The sequence below is a fragment of the Lissotriton helveticus genome, chromosome 11 (assembly GCF_964261635.1).
Source record: "Lissotriton helveticus chromosome 11, aLisHel1.1, whole genome shotgun sequence".
NCBI classification, from domain to species: domain Eukaryota; kingdom Metazoa; phylum Chordata; class Amphibia; order Caudata; family Salamandridae; genus Lissotriton; species Lissotriton helveticus.
In genome coordinates this window covers 707,319,739-707,339,256 of record NC_136072.1, presented here as the reverse complement: position 1 = coordinate 707,339,256, position 19,518 = coordinate 707,319,739, and the positions used below count along the sequence as shown (strand labels likewise).

Below are 19,518 nucleotides of genomic sequence, written 5' to 3'. Positions count from 1 at the left end.
CAAATTGCTAATCGCAAATAAGGAATAACTCCCCATTCATTCCTTTGGGCCTACAGGCCCATAGGAATGAATGGGGAGTTATTCCTTATTTGCGATTAGCAATTTGCTAATCGCAAATAAGGATGCGATTTCAAGGGCGCCAGGGGTGTCCAAAGGACACCCTGTAGCACCCCTGAAATGCAACATTACACAGGTGTTGCGCACACACATGTCCAAAGGACATGTGTGTGTGTAACATGCAACAGAGAATAATGCACTAAAGTGCTTTTTTCTAATTTTTTTCGCTATTTACCACGAAGTCTGACTTTGTGGTAAATAGCGGCCAAATATTGCGAATTCGTAATTTAAAATTGGTTAATGAATTGCATTTAAGGAATCTCAAATAGAGATTCCTTAAATGCAATTCCTCGCTAAAATGCGAATTCTGTAATAGTGATTTTTGCATTTGGGATGATGAATCCCAAATGCAAAAATTGCGCTAGCAAAGGGCCAGATTCTGAGAATCTGGCCCTTTGCGAGCCAATTTTCGTTTCATGAATCTGGCCGAATGACTTTTATTTATGTTTTAAAATAAAAAATAAAAGGCATTGTTATTTGCAATGTCAATAGCTCAAACTTGCGTAAATGCAAGACCTATTGCATTGCAAATGCTTGTTATTTGTTTATGTACGAGATGGCTGGAATACCTGCAAAGATGAGTGAAGTACTGCCCTGCATACATACACATGAATAACTATTGCAAATACATCACCTAGGAGCGCGACTCCTAGTGCACTCCCACACTGCATCATAATGAATGCTCCCCACCCACACTCTACGAGAGCAAACAAGTGTTTCTCATGAGCACGTCACTCGTGTGCACGCATGCACTGAAGCCTTAATGCACACATTAATTTACACACCTCCATCTCACTCACCTTTTAAGTGGCTGGGGGTCGGCGTAGCCTGCAGAGTTCATTCGAGACGAGAGACGAAGCCCTTAGGTAAACAAACAAATGCAGTGAATGGAAAAGGGCTGGGACCGGAAGGACCAGCTGACTGCAGGGCAAGCTGCAAGTCGAAGGCCGAGTAGCATGACACGTGGCAACAGGAGGCCTTGCCAAGGTGGTCAGTCGGTGGCCCGTAGTCGCAGCAGAGGAAGTTCAAAAGGAGGAAGTAGGGGGGAGCCCCCAATAGATAAAGGGCAAACAGAAATGGGGCAGGCCGGTAATGCACCTGACACGCTTACCATTGACGAACTAATCTGACCCAGGATTGGGACAAACAAACTCCAAGACAGGTCAGCACATTATTGGGGGAGGTCAGAGGTCACTGCAGGTCTTGCAGGACCCTAATTGGAAGAAGCTTCCTGCCCACTAAGATATATGGCCCTGTAGGTGTTACTTGTGGGCAGGGGCTGCAGGGCACAGACACACCTAAAATTAGGAAAGGGGTGTGGCCATGCAACCATGTGCTGCAGCGCCGCACAAAGCCTTGAATCCGCCCCACACTGTGCGGATTCTAGCCCATATTTTGGTAGCCTGCCCAGCACGATTTTGTTCTTGCACAGTCGGGCAAAATATCGCCCAATTGTGCGTGAAATAGCCCAATCTGGCAACACTGAATGGTCTCAGGGCAGCTCGGGCTTCACCGTCAACATGTAGCAGTCCCAGCTGGTTTCAACTGCCTATAAGAATAAGTCTTAGGGCTAGGGATAGGTTTGGACGATGTCATGTGACACAGATGATGCCCAATAAGAGAGCGAGTATGTTCTGAGTCGCGGACTTCCAGGAAATCCCTATTGTGATACAGAGCTCCTAAATCTGCAAAGATCTGATGTAAAACAGCGAGATTTAAAACATAAAGCATTTAAAATAACATTAGTTCTTAACTTTTGTACTGTGAAAACACTGCTGGGGAAAGTTAATTCTATTTGGAACCTTAAGAGAGTTAGCACATTATAAGGGAAAAAGAAACATAAGCTGGGATTTAAAACTCCCCTTCACCTTCTATACATGCATGCGCCCGCAGCAGAAGGAATAACCGTAACTGCTGCAGGGAGTGTGCCGCGATGTCGCCTCAGTTGTTAAGTTTGTTTGAGTCACAGACAAACGTGTTTCATTGCGAGGCTGCAGGGAGTGGGCGCCACTCAGCAGGAAACAAGTAGTGCACGACACTAACCTTTATGGCCCATTTTGCACTAATGCATGTAACAGGGCCAGACTCCAAGGCATGACTAAACCAGCAGAATGAGGGACAAATGTAAGCCAATGAAAATAAAGGATTTTTGAAAAGCACCTAAAGAGGCCAATCAAAAGTGATGGGTGTGCTGAATCTCCATACACTGGATACAGTATGCCTCGCAGAGCAAGCAGCGCATGGGCGCTGCGCTAAGCTTCACCTAAAAAGGTGGGAACATCCATAGTTTTCAAGCTTTTTAGAGTAGGTTGTCAGACTTATCTCCTAAAAGGCCTTATCCTCCCCTCCCCTAACCTTTGAACGAATCACGGGTCTTAAGGGATGCACTTCAATCCACAAGTTTTACATTACCAACTGGATGGTATAAATGCTCGTGATAAAGGTCACTAAAAATATAAACAGCAGAATACAGTACCTGGCAGCAACTATATAGGAGCTGCATGAGTGAGAGAAAATGCAGAACTTAAGAAAACACAATATAACAATGGAAACAGATCTGGACTTTAGACTCCATAAATCCAATGTGAGCAGCCTCAGAAGATAACTTTATTTTTACAACAGTGAATTCTGGTTATACGCCAACATCTCCTTACTCTCATATGCAGCCCTTTTAAAACTGAAGCCATTTCAATAAGGAGAAGAATACAACCAAGAATAGTCTACTGCCTGCCAGAAGCACTTGAAAGCCACGACTATTCTACATGCCTACACTGCAAGCTAATTAATACAAATGTCCCGCTAGATCCCGCAGCCACAATCACAGCCGCAGCTCGGTGTGAAACCCTGGCACGGGCACTTGGGCTGCTAGGACACAGTGTGCGCAATATAGATTCAGTAATACAAATTGAACTTTCTAACAGCTTGCATTCGTCTGTCGAGGCTCCGTCTAGAATAATACACACTGCACACCACTACAGCAGGACACCAGAGGAAGCAGCACAAGGGGAAAAAAGTGCAACATCCTGCCTCCGTGCACTCTGCACGGGCCGACCAAACATAGACACTGCGGCCGCTGCAGCTTCGCACAGGCCTTTCTCTCAGGCAGAAATAGATTACAATGTGCTAACAGTCTAGTTCCACCCCCCAAAAAAAAAAGTTACATTCCTCCTCCCAGCGCCCTCCCTGATGTCTCCTATCTGGAACACAAACATCCCAAGCGTTAACAAGCATTGGCATAGCCAATTGGTCTCGCCTTTGGGATCTTATAAACTTTTAGCCATGCAGGTATGCTGATTAGCAACTGTCTACCTAGGTACCAAGCACCATTTTCTCCCTGCTCCCAACACCAGCACAGTTCCCTCCCAAGTTCCGGCTTTACCTTTCAGCAGCTACGAAGATCCCACAAAAAATTAATCTGGGCAGTTTTTATTTAACTGCTGGATTTTCCATTGTTTTATCCAATTGACTTAATTGTCCAATAACCAAAAGTGCAAATGCCACAACTGAATTTAATGGAAACCGTTTAAAACTGGTTAGTTGGATTTCCCACCAGCGTTTACCCCCTGAGCTCCTCCCCCATGCCTAGTCTCAAGACTACTTCATAATAGTCTCTGACTGTAACTGATTTGTTATTTTGCTCGCTGATGACCTGCTAAGCATTAATGCATCGACCATGTTTGTTTTCTTAAATAGTGACTTCTTTTTCTGGGCCCTGAAGCTATCTTAAGATGGAGATAGGTGCTTTATTAAACACCTAAATAATATAGCTAGGAGATAGATCGCTTCCTTGTTCTTGATTTTGCTAGAGCGTGGACTCCTGGAATAGTAATGATGCCTCTGCTTCCAGAATGCTGCAGTAGCAGAAGGTGGAGTGCTCTCTTCGCATCAAAGTGAGTTCTCCCCAGAAATTCACTGTCCTCAGAAGAAGTCTATGAAACGTGATTGCAAATATCTGCTTCCAGGGAAAATATTTTCAGGAAATAGAATATTGCTTTTAAAATTAGTGTTGAAGGAAGTGTTACATGTGCTCCCTGCAGTATCTTTGACCTAACAGTGTGATATATTCCTTGCTCTTTCGCCAAGGAATCTTTGCAACCAAAGCTAGGAAAATATGTTTAACTGGAGCAATTCTGGCATCACATCCAATTACATCCCTGCATGGTCATTTCGGATGTTCATGTATGAGACCTACCCGCACGTGCGAGGGCGTGCATGTGAAAACCACTTTCTTGATAGCTTTATAGCGCTGCTCTATTTTTGAGTCAATTGCAGAAAAAAAACTAATTTTGAATGAAACCTTGCTTTCAAATAACACCTTTTAATTTCAGCCTGCCTTTACCCTCTCCATTTACAACAAGCAAGGAAGATGCGCCACACATGCCTATTTATTCCCCCACAAACACTACATCTCACACATCTCCCGGCACTGCTACCTTTTCAAAAGGGGAAATAAGCCATGGAGCCGTGGTCTCCGGACCAGGAAGCAGAAGGTGTTGGGGAAGCATGGGGAGATAAAGGGACTTGGGTCTGGAGGCAGCACCCTGCACCCATGAGGGCCGAGGAGAGGGCTTAGAGGAAAAAGTAGTACACTAAGAGAAAACATAAGTCCTCTAGTGAAAGGATCCATGTAACAGGGGCCGTCCCAAGGCCGGTAACTAAAGAGCACCAAGGTGGGACAAATGCAAATTATTCACCAATGAAAGCAGCATAATATGTAGATTCAGACTAAGCAACCAATCAAAAAGCGGGGCATGTTCAAACTCCACAGAGGGATTATAGCATGCCTGGCATGCCTCTAGGCTCGACATAAAAATGACTTAAAAGGCAAAATAAATATTTCTTTTAACTGTTTACACATGGCAACGTCTTGCTTCAGATGGCAGATGGAAAACGAGATATAAACCAAATGTGGCATGAGGTACCATGGAATTGTGACACTTTCATACGGTTTTGTATATTAGCTGGTAAACCCTTGCGTTCTGGGATTCTTATAGCTTCCTTTTCTCATTCTAAGAAAGAGATTTAAATAATCCCAGCACGCAAAGTGTTTAATGCAAAAATCAAGGATAGACTGAACATGTTACACAGCATGGTGTACCTTGGAACTACCAAGCCCCTGCTCACATATCTTGTGGGAGTCCACACACATCATGCTATAAACACTCCATCACCATCTTTTCCAGAGTAGCCAAGTTGCAGTCTTTATATATTCAGATGTAATTGCACCTGCTACCTTGGCAGCACAGGTTAGAAATGAAATATTTGCAGCAGCACTTCAGACTCCAGAAACTTCAGAGCCTGGGTGCAGGAAGTGCTTTTTCATTTCTGGACTGAGGACCATAAATTGACTGTTAGGGAATTGTCGAAATTTTGTGATGTCAATTTATTCAAGACAATGTCAGCTTTGTGAACAAACAAGGGAGCAGATTAACCCTCGCGGAGACAAATGTATTTTAATAATAGCTTCTCCTGAGGCCAACACTAGCTTTATTAATCAGTCAAGGGCCAAGGGTTGGCAATAGAAGTGGGCGTAGTCACAAAGAGCAAAGTCTGAACTTACTTACTTTTTAAAACTTTGTCCCCAAAAATTTGACAACAAGACAAATGTGATAATAACTGTGTTATGGCTTGTTTAACCGATCACAACAGGCTGCATTTCAAAATATCACCTGCTGCAGAGATCTTTGTGTACCCAGCAAGTTCCCAGGTAAAATGGCACTTTAACAACTCTGGTGATTAATGTACTTGCTGGAAAGATCTGTTTGCATGCTCATCAAAGGCTCAACAGAGCATACAATTGTAAAGCGTATCAATTTGCTTACTGTGAAGACCAGCATAAAACATACAGATCACAGATTTGTTTTTTTATGTAGCAAGCCCAGCAGATTACTGTTTTTGCTGCAAAGATCCTTGTGTTACCTGCGGGTCACAAGTTAAAATCCCTTTCATGTAGTTTAGTGACTTATGAAACTGCTTCAAGGCAATGCACACAAGCTACACAGAATATGTTTGGAACACTGTTTTTTCTTCAATATTTTGTTATTTTAAGTTTGCTAAAAAGGGTTATTTTGGTCGATAATAAACACTTATTAGTAAGAGTATATAAATAGTTATTAGGGTAATAACTCATGGACAGATACATCAGACATTCTTCCAATGCATGCAGGTTTCTTGCATACAATGCTTAGAAAGGTCAAAAACCTAGCCCTGTCCATTGCCCCGCCCTTGACACCACCCTTATGCTGGCCCCAAAAAACCACCCCCAGTTCACCACTCCTTTTGGTGAGTTCCTGCACTTATTTCTTTTGATTTAAAGCAATGATCAGCAATACTCCACAAACCAGCTACCACTTTTATCTTATGTTGTGATGGGTCTGCTTTCACAATATACAGAGCTCCGCTGTCTCAATTAAGTTTATATATGAATACCTTATACATACAACTTCTTTACTGAATAGAGGCTTAAATAAGACCGCCTCTCCTACTGAAAGAACCAAGGGCCATATGTATCATCAAAGTATTTTGCATTTCCTAAATAGCGAATTTTAAGGAATCGCTATTTAGGAAATGCAAAACGGTATGTATGTACAAAATCGCTTTTCAATAGCGATTCCTTAGCATTCCTAATTTGCGATTAGCAAATTGCTAATCGCAAATTACCCATTCATTTCCATGGGCCAGGAGGCCCATAGGAATGAAAGTGCAATTTGCGATTAGCAATTTGCTAATCGCAAATTAGGAATTTTTCCAAGGGTGCAGGGGTGTCTCAAGAACACCCTGCTGCACCCCTGAAAAAGACATTTGGGGGCATATGGCGCACATACATGCGCTAAGGGCATGTATGGGCGTCATATGGCACCTTTTGTTTTATTGAAAAAAGCTTTTTGAAAAGAATTCGCAAATTACCACCAACTAGAAGTTGGTGGTAATTTGCTAATCCTTAATGGCATTTTTTGCATATTTTTTGTTTGATACATTGCATTTAAGGAATCGCAAAATTTGCGATTCCTTAAGTGCAATCGCAAAATAAGGAATAGCAAATTTTGCTATTCCTTATTTTGCATCAAACATGTTTGATACATACCATTTGTCTAATTAGCATTCGCAAAAGCCGAAATTCACAGAATTTCGGCCTTTGCGAATGCTAATTAGCTTGATACATATGGCCCCAAGTCTATAAGTGCTGTGCTAAAATGGTTTAACAGAAACATGTGCTATAGCTCGCTGAACATATTAACCCCGGGCGTAGTGTGCATAGCAGAGCTAAGCGATGGTCCACGGAGTTGCGAACAAACTCCGTGGAACTCTGCTCCCCTACGCTACACCACCCGCCTCCACCCCTCCCTATAAACAAGTAAGTGAACATTAATTCAAAGTAAATTTAACACCACTTACCTGTACTGCGGCGTCCACGGGCTGCCCTCCTCCTCTTCCTTAGCATATCGGTAATCCTTGACAAAACTGCGCATGCGAGGGCGTGCGCGCATGTGCAGTTTTCTCAAGGATTACCGATACGGAGAGGAAGAGGAGGAGGGCAGCCCGGGGACACTGCAGTTCAGATAAGTGGTTTTAAATTTATTTTTAATTAATGTTTAATTACTTGTTAATAGGGGGGTGGAGGCCGAGCTGACCAACTACGCTCTGCTGCAGAGTGTGCGGAGCTGTGCCTTCTCCGCGTTCTCCGCGGAACGCGGAGAAGGCAAATCTCAGCACACTCCGCGGGCGAAGTGGAGTTCTCCACCCGGGTTAGAACATATGTCAAAGGGAGCTTATGTAATCTGCAGTAATGGTTTCCAATACCTTTGAGGTAGTGCAGGGCATTAATGCTTCAGCTGGCTAATATCAACAAAAAACATTTGCAAAACCAATAGGTCTACCGAGGCAGACAAAACATCCAACATACATCACTGAATCAGCAAAACATTAAAAACTATTTTATTACCAAACAACCTACACTTACTCTCTACACAAATACTGTAGGATAAACAAAACAAAATAGAACCTCCTGCAAAAGAGTGACCTATTGGATTTGCCAATGCTTGTTTTATTCAGTGTTCGAATGAGTACTCTTGGCAATAAAGGCTCTAAAAGGTTTCTAGAATTTTCTATTCTAGTTCTCAGTGAATCCTCGAATATCTACACTAACTGGAAGAAAATCTACAAATGTGTTTTTTTTACTTTTTAAAAGAATTGCTTTGTAAAGCTATTACAAGGGTGACAAGAAAAACAAGCATTGACACAGCCAATAGGTCTCGTCTTTGGGACCTTATAAGTGTTTGCTTATCCAGCACAATATCCTTGCTGCAACAACGTCAACTGTTGCATGGCTAAACACCAGTGAGGTATTAACTTTCCTCATAGAGCTGCATACACACTGCAAAGTATACATTAGACCATAGATTAATGATGCAAAAAAGGTTAATTTAGGTAGAAATCTATTATTATTATTATTATTAAAGAAAACTCCCAACTATGCTGTTTCTTTTTTGACTCTTCTCCACACCAAGCACTCCTAAACTATACGGCCTACCAGTATGGATAAAATGTGACTCCTACACTTTTAGTCCTTTGGCTCATGTAACATTTCCTATAAACTGATTTTCACAGGTATGTTTGATTGTCTCTGTGTAATGTGTGTGTGATGCAAAGCGCTCTGACATCCTTTACTGGTAAGAGTGGTGCTATATAACTAATTCAATGCATCTGAGAGAGAGTGGTTATAGAGATTTGGTCACTGTTAAAGGGTGCTAGTGAGAGAATCTGTGGTGGATGTGGTCATTGGGGGGCGCCAACTAACATTGTCGCACTGGGTGCCACCAGCGCTAAAGCCGGACATGTTTGAGACTAATCAACGCCTTAAACATCGAGTCCAGGAGAGCGGGCACGAGTTAACTACTTGCCAGGGTCTTTTAATTGCTCACTGAAAGAAAGGAATTAAATGCACCAAATTGATAGAACGTGTCCAAGAGCGGACTATCCTATCGGGAAGTTAGAGTTCACCAGTGTCAAACATGCCTGACCCAAGGGCCCGTTGAAAGAGCGAGGGAGGATCGTTGTTCTTAAATGAGGTGGTGTACCATGCAGGAAGTGTCCATTGTAGTTACTGCTTTACAATCACAGATTGGACCCGGAAACGGAGGAGTGAGGGAGCAAGTCACGCAAGACCACAGAGGAGAAGAGATGCTCCTGGGATGGATAGTTCACAGTCTGTTAGTCTCTTGTGATTCTGCTGATGTCCTGAAAAGATATATTTCTCCTTCCATCTTCTAGGGTCTGACACTTGGAAAGTAGCCTGTGCAATAAATCATCTTGTCACTGCCTCCCTCAGAGGGAAGCAGGCCTGGGACATTAGAGAGCGCCTGGAGCACGAGGCAGCAACCAGCATCTGCTGGAGTCAAACACCGTCTCTAGCATCTCGAAGCGTGCAACTGCTGAAAGCGGTGCCCGGTGCTCGATGAAAGGGCTTTCACATGGCTGGGAAGTGGCATACCCTGCCATCACCCCTCACGAGTCACATTTCTGGAGAGGAAGAAGGACAGGACCAGTAAAGATATAGATTGAGCGAATATGAACAATGGTGAAAGATAGAAAAAATAGACCAAAGAAAGAGTGCATGAAGAAAGCACCTTGTCTAAAAGATAAAGGTAGGCCGGTAGCTGAGAGAGAGAGAGGAAATGATGAAGAGGTGGATGAACAGAGGAAACAAGGGAGAAACAGATAAAGGGACGAATGGACGGAACAGAGTGAGGAATGAACGCAGGTAGAAAGAGAAATAAGGTACAAAAGAATGAAAGAAGGGAGAAAAAATAGGAGGAAGGAAGGAAATAAAGACAGATGGTAGAAAGGAGATAAGGAATAAATGGAGGGAAAACGGAAAAATGGAACAAAAGAATCAATGGAGTAAGGAAGGTAGAAGTGGCGGCTGGTGAGATTTGAAAGTTGTGTGGTGTAAAAGTTTGTGATGAGTGGCTTGTGGCGAGCGAGCCAGACAGCTAAAAGGGGGTTCGATGGGCTCTCCCCTATGAGAACATTTTGAAAAAAGAGCTAGCAAACGGTGCATTTTCAAGCATATTTGAGAAAGCAAGAAGGTTAATAAAGCAATTGTTAAATTCTAGTTTTAACCTCAATAATGCTCACCAATATTACTGCAAATGATCTCTGTGACGACCTCACATTTCTCACATGTGAGTTCCTGTTTTGATCTAAAAGAAACTTTTTATATGGATGTTGCATGAAACAAACAAAGCATTTCTCAGAAAAAGTCTATATCACACCACCTACATTCAAAATAAATTAAAGAAAAATCGCATTTAAAACAGTTTGTTTAAGAATTATTCACTATCATCAGGGCAAGAATCTCTGCAGAGCAGAGCTAGCTCTATAAGGGGATCCATGAAATTCTGGGGCCCTGGGCCAGAGCTGAGCCAACTTTGTCAATGCCTTAAACCATCCCCGACCTGGCCTGGTGTTTTAGGTCTCGCCTACATAGCACGCATGCGCTGCATAGGAGGAGACCTTTAGGAATCGATTCAGTTTCTGGCCCAAAAACGTGCACACGTTGCATTGATTTCAATGGCAACGCCTACATGTTTGGCGATTCCCTTGCGGGAGCGAGATTTGAAACCATCTGTTGTAATTAACAGTTTGTTCCTGCTTGCTCCTGCAAGGGACACAGGCACAGGCCCCCTCCTCCCTCCACTCCCCCTGCTGCCTCCTCCTCTCCTTGTCAAACTTTTTTATTTTTTATTTTCAGTGCTAGGCGCGCGCGCTTGTTTTAACTTTCCGAGCCTTCACAAACCAAACATAAATGTAATTATTATTCCTGATACCACCGGCCATTGTTTTCTTTGCCGTAGCATGATTTATTCCTGTACTTCCACTAATCATTTTACGCTATTGCTTTTCAGATCGTGGTTTATCTTTGTTTTTTTGTGCATTTCATGTATGGGGCATTCTGGAAGGGCCTGCCTCCATTGCTCATCCCTCCTGGCGGCTGAGTGCATTGTTCTTATCTCGGACATATCTGAGTGAATAGCTGAGGATTTGCTATAAAAGAGTGGGTTTAGTCAGATCTGGTCTGGACCTGATTGTGTTTGTTTTCCTCAGGAAGCAGGCATGGTCAGGCTGGCAGGTCACCAGGCCATGTGCACAGAGAGAGAGAGTACATCGCCATGGGCTTCCGCCGTTACAGCGCAGCGCTGGCCCTGCAAAGCCACACGCTGCTCCGTTATACGGCACTGGCCTTACCGTGGTTCACCAGCAACAGAGTGTATCTCTGGGAGGGCAGCCTCTGCCATGCAGGAACACGTCCGCCATTACAGTCCAGCACTGCACTGCTCTACATGAACCGTGCTACCGCTGCCCTGCAAAGCCTGGATGTGCAGTGCGCCTGGTCTTGCGTTTGTTGGCTGCCACCACAGTACGCCTCACCCCCACCGGATTCATGATAGCTGAAGCCAGGGCTGTTAAGTGGGATGAAAGAACTAGAGGGTCGGTCTCTCCAAGGGGCGTGGTGATATATTTAGGGCGTGGCCTAAAAGGCAATCTAAAACTCTGTGCTGGTGACTTGTAATTTGCTGCTTCTGTCATTGCATACAGATATATAATACATGTAAAATTCCACCTACAGCAAGACAGGACTATTGGCTTTGCCAGTGGTTGTTAGTTGCATAAGATAAATACGCAAAAACTTTCTCTTCGTTGTATAGAATATTGAAAATGCGTCCTAAGTGGGATGAAAGAACTAGAGGGTCTCTCCAAGGGGCGTGGCCGATGTAATTAGGGCGTGGCTCAAAAAGTAATCTAAAACTCTGTGCTAGTGACTGGTAATTTTCTGCTTCTGTCATTGCATCCAGATATGTAATACATGTAACATTCCACCTGCAGCAAGACAGGACTGTTGGCTTAGCCAGTGGATGTTAGTTACATAAGATGAATACGCAACAACTTTATCTTCGTTGTATAGAATATTGAAAATGCGTCGGTGCTGAAATGATGAGACTGTAAAAGAACTATAACGAGTCTCTTTCATGTTGCACTGCTGCAGAGTTCAGATTTATTTGTTCGGTGAGGGCTAGCAAGGTCGGGCTGGCAGGTCACCAGGCCATGTGCAGAGAGAGAGAGTACAGCGCCACGGGTTCCCGCCGTTACATCGCAGCGCTGGCCTTGCAGAGCCATGCACTGCTCTGTTATACGGCACCAACCTTAACGTGGTTCACCAGCAACAGAGTGCATCTCTGGGAGGGCAGCCTCGGCCATGCAGGAACATGTCCGCCATTACAGTGTAGCACTGCACTACATGAACCGTGCTACCGCTGCCCTGCAAAGCCTGGATGTGCAGTGCGCCCGGTCTTGCATTTGTTGGCTGCCACCACAACACACCCCACCCCCACTGGAATCATGATAGCTGAAGCCAGGGCTCTTAAGTGGGATGAAAGAACTAAAGGGTCTCTCAAAGGGGCGTGGCCGATGTAATTAGGGCGTGGCTTAAAAGGTAATCTAAAACTATGTTCTGGTGACTGGTAATTTCTTGCTTCTGTCATTGCATCCAGCTATATAATACATGTAACATTCCACCTAGAGCAAGACAGAACTATTGGCTTTGCCAGTGGTTGTAAGTTGCATAAGATAAATAGGCAAAAACTTTCTCTTTGTTGAATAGAATATTGAAAATGTGTCCTAAGTTGGATGAAAGAACTATAGAGTTTCTCCAAGGGGCATGGCCGATGCAATTAGGGCGTGGCTTATAAAGTAATCTAAAACTCTGTGCTGGTGACTGGTAATTTGCTGCTTCTGTCATTGCATTCAAATATATAATACATGTAACATTCCATCTACAGCAAGACAGGACTATTGGATTAGCCAGTGGTGTTGGCAGAATAGTGGGGGATGGGAATTTCGTAGCGCGCACTGCATTGCAAAATGCGATGCTGTGCGTGCTACAAAATTTGTTTTATTAATTAAATTGTGTACTTACCTGCAATTATCTATATGCTGGTTTTTGGCACCCTCCACCCTACCCCTCCCCCTCCCCGCCTCCCTGCCCCACCGTAACTCCCTCCACGGGCCGCGGCTGCTTTATAGTCCAGAGACACCACCCGGCGCCGAAACACTGAAATGTGCTTTTTATCTGTCAAATTGTGTCACTGAGTGTTGCAGCCATATGGCGCGCTCGAGGCTGCAGATGCCACTGTCATTCAAACCAGCCCGGGGGTGGTGCGTGCGCGGTCAGTAAGGAATGCAGCTGATGCAGCTGCCATCGAAACCTGATCCAGAACAGATGGCACCATGCACGCTCCTGAGACCCCTAGGCCATGGGAGTGCAAGTTTTGAAGAGAGGCAGGACAAGCATCCGTCTTTGGCCATTTGTGTGCTTTCAATAATTGAAAGCCACACGCAAAGGCCAATGGGATGTGTGGGAGGACGCACACACAAACGGAGAAGGCTCTTGGAAGTCTGAAGTGATTCCAAGAGCTCTCTCCTAGTGCAGCGCATTCACGCTTAGCTCTAGGTGAGACCTAAAAATGGCGCTGAACTAGCCCAGTACTCGCAGCAGTCATGGGTACAAAGTTCTTACATGGTTGTTGGGCCCATACACTAGAAAAACAATCTGTGTTTAAACAGAAACAGAGTATTTGCTACTATTATTTTGCAGTTACCTTAGCTACCACCTGAAACAAATGTAACCCTGACTCAGATAAAGTGAAGTTCAATTATTTTTGTACAGGATGTTCTAAAACACATCGATTACATGCTCAGTATCCAGAATAATTTCTTCCCTTACACAGGCATGAAAAGAAGCAGTAGATTTGTGATTAGTCAGCCAGCAATTAAAAACATGCAACGGAGTGGGAGCTGTGGAGAGCTCTGTCCAAGAGCTCTCCACAAATTGTAACGGGCTAAACGCTTTTGGAGGAAAGTTTTCATGATATTTAAATTTTACAGTACTCGCTGTGAATTATTAACTTGACCATAAATTAAATGTAAACTCTGTTACATTGCGTTTCTATGAAGTGTTATGCCACGTTATCTATTTACAACACCAATATCTGTAAGTTTCACAAATGCGAGAGACCTGTTGCATTGAAAATGCTTGCTTAAAATAAGTCCTTTGGTCAGTCATATGTTGCTGTGAACTTTGGGCAGTGCTTCATTTGTCAAACTTCAATATTAAGTGTATATCCCCACAGTTTTTCCTAGTATCCCACCACCGCTGCTGCTGAATACTGAGGTGCCTGAATACCAAGGCTCCCTAGTCTTGATTCCACATAATACGTCTTTCTTTCTCCCCTCTACACTTTCTCTCCCTTTATCTCTCTTCTGCAGGTACATTCTCATCATGATTTTTCTCTTTGTCACTGTCTTCCTATGTTCTCCTTTTTAGGTTTCGCTGAAGCACGGAGCTTTAGCTCCGCCTCCAGGAGAAATCTGTAGTCTTCAGTAAGGGACACTTGAATCCGCCCTCTGTTCCATTGGCTAGCTCCATAAATGGAGGCTAGCCATTGGAACAGAGATCTGTCCGTCATGGCCGGAACAGATTCGTGGGCGTTCCTGCATTTTTTTCCCTCTCCACCCCTTTTGCATCGTCATTGGGCGGTGGGCAGAGTCTCGTTTTTTTTTTGGTGTGTTTTCCTCATTTAATGCCGACCACGGCCGCCGGAAGAAGTCCAGGTGAGTGCGTTCCTCCCCCCCCCTTCTGCTCTCCGTGTCTTCCCTGCCATCCCCCCCCCGCTCTCCGTGTCTTTCCCGCCCCCCCCCTCCCGCTGTCCGTGTGCTTTCCCGCCCCCCCCCCTGCTGTCCGTGTCCTCGTAGGTGCTTGTTTAGGACTTCAATTTATTTTTTCTCCTCTTACACTTCCCAAGAGTGAGCGAAAGAAAACGCACAATGGCGAAAGGAAGAGAAAGGCGGAAACCCCGCCACAACGGGAGAAAGCAGGAATCTGCAACGGAGATCTAACGGGGCAGGGGTGTCTGGTAGCCGGTTAAAGGCAAGAGGCTGATTCCAGACTACGCGGCCTCGGTGGGTTATGCGCCGGTGCCGGCCGTGGGCTTCTGAGCACATTTTGGGCACCAGCACTGACTTAGCCATATCAAATTATGCATAATACGCTGTTCCGTGCCTGTATTATACTGGATGCCACCGGGATTAATTGCTATTCCTTATTTAAAACTCTGAATACAGACGTGTAAACAAAAGGGCGCATGCAGGGAAGCCTCGTGTAAACAAAAGGGCGTGTGAGGCGAACCCTCGTGTAAACAAACTGGCGTAAACTCCTACCTCATAACTAATATGGTTACATTAACAACAGATACCTTCACCCCTCACAGCTTTGAAAGACACGGGCAATAGTTGTCAATTAATCCACATGAACAACAATCGCGGAAACAAATGTAAACAAGGAACGCAGACAGAATATTTAATATAAAAACAAAGACGCGCCACAATAAAAGTACACCTTTCATTGGGGACGTAAAAATGAGAAACTAGTCCAATAGATTGCTGTGTACCTCTTGTGTGAAAGCCCCATGTGTGTCCCACCTAATACATCCTGTTTCCGAGTCTCCTTTTCCTGGTTTGGTTTAACCGGCAAAATGATAAAAGGCAAGTGCACGCATATCATCGGTAAAATATGACGTGGAATAAAATCGAATTTTTAGGTAGACGTGAGGTACTGAGGTATCCGGAAGTCTGTTTACATTTGGTATAAGCATCTGATTCACGCTACTGATTCCAGTGCTGGGCCAGAAACGTTTGGAGAAACCCCTGGATTTCGACACCACCCTTTCATGTCGCTTGAAAACGGCTCCAACGAAAACTCATAACATAAACCCTCGGGGGATGTCTCAAGCGCCCTCACTGCAGAGAGGCAACCTAGACTCTTCGATAAAGTGCGAACGTTTCCGGGAATCCTTTCATACCCCTATGTGTGTACTTGTTATGCAGGGAGCGCTCTGGACGTAAATGTTCATATTTGCATTATCGCATTTATCATTTCTGCTGAGTGAAACAAATGTGGCCGAGGCAATAGCCCTCTAGATAAAGCGTTTGTCTTTTTCTGAACTGCATTACATGCAAGGAATATCAGGCCTTGCGCAGCACACTCATCTAACTGCTTGAAACCTTATTTAAAACGTTTTTCCCCTTAATGCAACAGAAATATTAAGTAAACACGCCACCTATCATTTCGCTCTAAATATAATGCACGTGTGTAAAGTACAGGCTTACAATTTGCTGTGTTAAAGGGGACGGGACGGGTGAGGAGGGGGCGTGAGACGGTGGGTGGTGGGAGAAGTTATTTTCACACAGCGATGCTTTTAACAATTTAACTAGTCAACGCTACTAGCGAAGCAGTTGAGGTAAATCACAAAAACGCCAGCTCATTGGACATGCATGCAGTGTGATGGCCGCATCTTTGAGACTATGACTGTCCTTATGGACCAAAGAGCCCTGAAGAAGCTCAATGAGAACGAACCGTGTTGGCTTTCCTGATAGATGTTTAATCTGGCCACAATGAAATACATTTTAATTAAGGAATGAACTAATAAAAACATTGGATACGAATTGGATTATGGACCTATTCTGATTTCTTTAAATTAGGATGAATGTTGAGCACTGTTTAATACGAAGGGGTCCTCGATATGGTATATATTTATGTCAGAGTCGTACACAGAGTAGTATTATTTAGTTTAGGATTAGGGACTGATTCCCCGGTGGCTGTTCCCTCACAATGGACCCGCTTTCTCTTAAGTGTTCTCTTGTGATTTAATGACAATTGGGGACAGTGCTAGGTGTGGTTTTTCTTTGCCTTGCCCTTCCATCTCTGGTAAATCTTTTACTAGCTAAGTAGAACTTTAATGCAACAAAAGTAAGTCTTCAGTTCTACAACTGGATGCCCGTCCCACGCCAGCTCACTGTTAGCAGACTCAGAGTAGATCAACGTCATCAGCCCCCACTCCCCAGCCCCTCCCCACCGATCTGCAGGCACAGTAGGGCTGCAATTATTCAATGGAGCCATTGAAATTCCCTGCTGGGCCCAGCACACTGTGCTTCAGCACATCGCCTAAGTGGTTACACTTTTTGGGGCAAGTATCGACCCTTTGATAACAGATGGAGGACCCACCCAGGCTGGTGGGGGTTAGGGGTGTCAAGAGCCGTCAAACACAATTAACTCTTCAAAACCAATAGTCAACATAAGCAAAATGAACAGCCTGAACTTGACTAATTACTGGCTTCGAAAATAAACAGTTCTCAGACCACGTTTATTACACATCGAACCAAACTTGATTAATATTTTCATCATATTTGCCTAACTTGGCAAAGACCCACTTTGAGGACCCCTTAAAAAAACTGTCGCTGCTCAGACCTGGTGAGACCCGGCCCACTTAAAGCCCTACAATAGGCCTCACATTTGCGAAAGATTAAGCTAATGGCAATGTAAATGACAATGCCATTTATTTATCTGTTTTCAAAACCAACACATAAATACAAATGTTATCATTTACAATGCCAATAGCTCTAACTTTTACAAAGGCGAAACCATTGCATTGTAAATGCTTGTTACTTTTGCTACTGCTATCTCTTTTGGTCTCTGCCATGTCTGATGACGAAACATTAGTTTTGGTCCTCAAAAGTGACAGGGAGCACCACCGCAACCACTAGCACAAATTAAGAACTGGATTAGGGGTTCTCCCCAGGGTCGGCTACTCCATGTGGGCGTAGGAGCAGCGCCTCACTGCTTTCTTGCAGTGTGAGAAGCACAAACATAAAATGCTATTATAAATCCATTTTATGTTTCTGCTTCTCACACTGCAAGAAAGCAGAAGTGCTTTGTTGGGGGAGGGCGGGTGGGCAGTCCTGCTCTAGGGAAGGGGGGAGTGGCTTGGCCACTGCTGAGTGTGCTGACTGTTTGGTCAGCCCTCTGGGGCCGACCAAACCAGTCATGCGTACTCTGCCTTTTCTCAATGTAGGCTGCATGCAGCCTATATGGAGAAAATGGCCTCCCCATAGACGCCTAGATAGTTGGCGTCCCGATCAATCACAACACTGCCATTGAAGCATTGTGATTGGCTTGGTGGGGCGGGGGTCTACTTGCTTCCTGCATCCAGGAAAGGAGCTGACACGACGGGGGACTGAGCCGTTTAATTTTTTAATTTTAATTTTAAATTTAACCTCCCCCCTCTTGACCCCTACCTGCGAGTTCTCCCCAGCAATGAAAAGCATTACAAACTGCAAAAGGGTTTTCCTGATACATCCAGCTCTGTGTAAGTACTTTTTAGATTCCACATGCTTTTTAGTCATTACTTAATGTATGCATCCTCTAAAACCAAAGCCTATTTTATCGTCTTTGAACTACAGAATAAAAGGAGAGCAAAGAGGTGCTAGTAAACTAGTTAATTTTATGATCACTCTAGTAATACTAGTATTAGGCTATTTTCTATTAATAACACTCACACCCCAATCCCTTAAATCTTCAGTCCACTCTTATGACTTTGAAAGCATGGTCAACTGTGAATCTTTATCTCTCTGCGCTTCAGGTGTTCATGGTGTACATCTAATACAACTTTGGTTATGGCTTTGAAAAGCTGCTTATGGTCCTACCAAGAGGTGGCATGGTACACTCACATTTGCAATAGAAAGAGCCTAGGACCATCATGACAATGTAGATAAGTCTATCCTTTTCTACTGATACAAACATATGCTCTCCTTAAATTCCCAGTGTCCAGTGCGGCATAAATTGTGTATTCTTTCCTAGGCAGAAGAAGTTCTTCAGGAATATTTTCAGAAGCAAGAATCTGTAGCAATGTCCATTCTGAAGCTGGATCACACCCTTTTGCAGAAGGAGAAGGAAATTGCTGGTAGGTGGTGATGTTATTGATCATATCAACTGCGGGGAACACTGCAGAACAAACAGTGGGCTTCAGATTCTATTGAAGTACTGGTTCATTCCATGCTGTACAAACTGCTGAAATCAAGTGTAATCTTAGGAATTCTGCCTATTGCCTGCACATCTTGTTCTTATTCAATTATTTTTTAGCCCTTTTGTTTGAGGATTCCTCACCCCAGCAAAAGAACTATCAAAAGATTTTAAGCAAAGTAGTTATTGCACAATCGCTATACTGTAGGTTAAAAGGCACATAAATATGCATCACCATGTAATGTGCTAAACTATAGTTGAGTATACGCCTATGAAAAGAGGAACTTACTCCTGGAGTTCTTCTCATGCAACGAGTGAAGAGCTGGTACGATAGACTCGGGCTCCCACATGGTAAAGATGAACAATGAAATGCCTAATATTGACGTATTTGTTTTTTATGTTTGAAGAGAGGGATGTTTTTTTTAGTAACCTGGCCAATGTGTGTTTTTTGCATTTGACAGTCATTTAAAAAAAAATGGCACCAGTGT

General features: G+C 43.9%; 1 protein-coding gene across 1 annotated transcript in view; it reads left to right on the top strand.

Annotated features, from left to right (window-relative positions):
- The window catches only part of LOC144791796 (guanylate-binding protein 1-like), a 1,313,208-nt gene that overhangs the window by 546,600 nt on the left and 747,090 nt on the right, over positions 1-19,518 (top strand). Inside the window, exon 11 of the mRNA XM_078666563.1 lies at positions 18,869-18,971. Coding sequence (XP_078522689.1) covers positions 18,869-18,971 — 103 coding nt within the window. The remainder of the gene's footprint in view (positions 1-18,868; positions 18,972-19,518) is intronic.